At 34.0% G+C, this 4016-nt stretch overlaps 1 protein-coding gene across 1 annotated transcript; it reads right to left on the bottom strand.

The window, feature by feature from the left end:
- Nucleotides 1–630: 630 nt before the first annotated feature.
- On the bottom strand, nt 631–3724 carry LOC143582088 (sulfhydryl oxidase 2-like). Its single transcript, XM_077064731.1, has 12 exons — nt 3504–3724; nt 2888–2912; nt 2721–2813; nt 2448–2629; nt 2281–2350; nt 2140–2208; nt 1987–2060; nt 1746–1902; nt 1618–1658; nt 1394–1540; nt 897–1322; nt 631–761 (listed from the first exon to the last, which is right to left on the bottom strand). The coding sequence occupies exons 1-12, from the start codon at nt 3722–3724 to the stop codon at nt 746–748; spliced, it is 1521 nt and encodes a 506-aa protein (XP_076920846.1). The 3' UTR covers nt 631–745.
- Nucleotides 3725–4016: the final 292 nt, after the last annotated feature.

Raw genomic sequence — 4016 nt, 5'->3', positions numbered from 1 at the left:
AATGGTGCTCTGTTTACGGACGACGACGGTACCGACGATGGGGCGTTTATATAGATTTTTATATTTTGTTTCATTTGTACGAACTCCTTGTTTTGGTGTATATATGCTTTACTGTTTTGGTATATATATATATGTGTGTGTGTGTGCGCGCGCGCGCGCATTTGTTGTTTTGGTGTATATATGCGTTTATTGGTTTAGTGTACATACATCCTAGAATCGAGCTGATTGTTAATAACAACTATTTAAAATTTATTAATAATAAATCAAAAATAAAAAAATTATTATATAAAAATAAGAAAAAAAATGAATGGAAAAAAAACATAATAAGACAAAAAAGATGGGTTTTTGCTATAAAAAAAAACCTACCCATAACCCGCGTATAGGTGGGTTTTTTAGGAAAAAAAAAGGATACGCCTCAAAAAAATGCCATTTTACTGTCATCCAATTTATTGACTGTGTATGTGGGTTTTTTAGGAAAAAAAAAGGATACGCCTCAAAAAAATGCCATTTTACTGTCATCCAATTTATTGACTGTGTATGTGTTCTTATACATGCAAAATAAATGAACAAATATAGACAAAACCAGAAAAAAATATACAATTTAAATCGTCATTATATTTAAATTTTAAATCTTTTAACTATTCCAGAATCATTAACTGTATACATGTAATGTATGTGAAATAAGAAATTAAAATGGAACCTCAACTCGCTTTTGCACACGAACAATCTCCCGGACTCATCAGCTTCAGCTTCTTCTCGGCCTGAAATTTTTCCCAAAGAAAATTATTACAAAAATGAAAAAAAACAATGCTGTTTAATACTTCCTTCATAGGTTTCAACTTTCACCTAATAATAATAATTACACAATCTTTAAAGGTTGGGGTTTATGAAAGTACTTCCGGTTCTTCTGTCGTAACCGCCAAAACCAAGCAAGCGCACCGAACAAACAGCTGGCCGCCGCGATTGCCACCGCGGCCCCGACAGGGACCACAAGTGCATTTGCTGATTGTAACACGTGAACTGAAACTCCATTGTTTATGCTCTGAATCTGTTCTTTGTCTCCCAGCATGATTCCATAGTAGCTGTTTAAGAACCCGAACACCTCATCATCGTTCCAACCGATTGAACTGCTTTCTTCGTTTTGATTAAGGTATTTGTAGCAAGCTGGACACAGGTGTTTTGTGGGCCAGATTGTTTTTGGAAATTTAGGGTCACTGGTTTTAAGAGATTGTTCAGTTTCCTTTAGTCTCGTGTTGACTTCATTATGTGCGGTCCATAACCAGAGTGCATACTCACGGGTGCTGCGAAATGGTGTGGAAACCCTGCAATGTTTTTAAAGAAAAAATTTTAAAAGAAGGTTCAGAATTTTTTAAAAGAATGGATTTAGTTTTACCTTGAGCACATTTTGTAGAAATGTTTACTGCACTCGTTACATATGAAGAACTGGTGGATAAAATCGCACGTGGTTGTAAACGCCATTTGACTTTCTCCATCTTCCACTCTCACCGAGAGTGAATGTAACAAAACCCATAAACCGCAACTGTTAAATCGCCAAGTAAGTTAATATTCTTTTTCTTTATTCCTTATGAAATGTGAAGTGTACATAGAATAATATACCTGAAGCCTCGGGTATCATTCCTGCTGCCACGACAAAACATCTACATATCAAAGCACAAAAACTTATCTAAGTACGAGAAAAGAAAATACAAAAATGCATTAAAGTATTAAAGAAGGGTGAAAGATACCCAATTTCCCCGAGGGACTTCTTTTCCACAAATGTCAAATTTACCAAAAAGACCTTGTCCCGTGCTATTTGCAGATTTATGTTTGTTTGCCGGACGCATAGTTGAAGGGTATAAATCATCAAAATTGACTAGTATATCAGCACTTCCTCTCCGACATCTAAAATATCCAGACTTTAAATTAAATTAAGAAAATAGCAAGAAGTGATTATTTAAAAGATTTTTTTTTTCTTTTGGAATGAACCTTTTGGAAGGATGATGAGACACCATTAGTTCCATGAACTTTATAAGTGTACCTCTAGTATCTGGTTTAATCATCTGTTAACAGATATAATATAATTATTAAGTCAATGAACTCAAATGTAATAATAATCATAAACAACAAACATGCATTCACCTTGTTATCTAAAATGATGTCAAAGGCAACGTATGTAGCCTCTTCAGCATCATATACAGCCTCCGCAATCTACCTCACAAAAAAAAGGTTAATAACTTTTACAAAATGTAACTTCAAATTGTAAATATTTCTTTAACAAACCTGTCCAGGGTCTGAGACGTTTGAATGAAGGTGATCATCTTCAAATTTCTCGTCTTCAAGGTTATATGAGCTATATTAAAAACAAAATACAAAATCAAGCAGCTGTATCAATTAATAACCTTTAATTCCCATTTTAATATAATATATTTATCTCAAACAAATCATACCTTCCTAGTTGTTTATTAATCCATTTAAGCAAACGCTCAGCAGTTCTTCCATCATCAATAGGACGAATGTCACTTTTTTCATCTTTTCCATCCCATCCACCACCAACAAATCTAGAAGGTGGGCCCCAATATAGTGCCGGGTAGAAACTAACAGAGAATTGATCGCAGAGCTTAGTATTTATCTGTTCTGCCAAACATGGATAAAAGATGAATTGGTTGCTAACACATAAAACAATAAGAATGTCACATTCAAAAGAAAGTTAGTAATGTTACCTTATTCGCACAATCTACTCGTGTCATAAATATAATCCCTGGATGAATAGCATTGGCTCCATTAAAAAGCCTGGCAACCTTTTCATACTGGGGCTGCAAAGTTAAAGCTAAAACGATAAGCGGTTCAATAAATACATGTAGCCTTTGTGAATGAAAACTACAAGTACCTTATAATTTCTGCACGCTGGGCACCTGCAAAGTGTAATAATAATTAAAATTAGAGTTATAAATATGGATATTTGAGAAGCCAACAAGAGCTGAATTGTATTGCATCCACAGATCCAAAAAATAGAAGCTTTTAGCCATATAAAGTAAGATGCCATTCCTTTTAAGGTGCAGACAACATACATATCTCCAGAAACCAAAAAACCCATACAAAACTGAAAAGAGAAAAAAAACGAACCCGAAACAAAAATTGACGGTTTGGTTTAATGTTTTTGTAGAAACCGAACTGACGATTTTCACTTTTAACTTTGAGATTATTTATAAGAATTTAATAAAAATGTAACTCAAATCCTTTAGCCCAAATGTCTACTAGTTGTTAATTAACAAAATGACTTAAACCCAAAATTTTCAAGCTCAATTGACAAAACCACATATAACCGAAACTGAACAGTTTTCAAAAATTCAAAAACCAAAGTTTCGGTCATAGCCTAAAACCGATCCAAACTGAACAGTGCAGGCCCATATATAATTTTAACACCAATTGAATATAAATTTTATAGAATATAAACAGTAAGATCTAAGTTAACAAACCCTAGGATAGAAATGAAAGGCTGCTACCAGTGAGCGAAGAACTCTACAATGGCGTAAGTAGCGGACGAACCCTTGAGAGCTTCATCGAAGTTAGTGACGTTCAGATCAACAGGCTGATTGTCAATGACTGATCGAGATCCGGCCACCACCGTAGTAGTAATCAACAATACTACGGATGATGATAATAATAATAATAATAATGAAACGAAGCTCCAGGGAAGCAAAAGTTTAAATAAGGAAGAAGACATTGACTGAAACGGAGATGTTGACCGGCGGCGACAGGTGAGTTTTGTTTCCGGTCGGTTGAAAAGGGGAAGACTAGAAGGGAAGGGAGGGGTTTTGGATGAAAAATAATATTAATATATGTTGTCTTATTTTCTAAATACATTTTTAAAACTACCATTTTTTTTAATGTTATATCACTCTCTAATTTGAAGGGTTTCGCTATCCTTCTGATGAATGAATGTGAATATGTATTATAATGTTGAATAAAATAAAAAAGTTACATAAAATAGAAAGAAAGAAAAGCAAGAAGATTAG

This window comes from Bidens hawaiensis, unplaced genomic scaffold, assembly GCF_021521415.1.
Source record: "Bidens hawaiensis isolate Kalapana, Puna unplaced genomic scaffold, B.hawaiensis_p1.1 tig00031442_1, whole genome shotgun sequence".
Lineage (NCBI taxonomy): Eukaryota > Viridiplantae > Streptophyta > Magnoliopsida > Asterales > Asteraceae > Bidens > Bidens hawaiensis.
The sequence above is the reverse complement of the archived record's forward strand: the minus strand, read 5'-3'. Positions and strand labels throughout refer to the sequence as shown.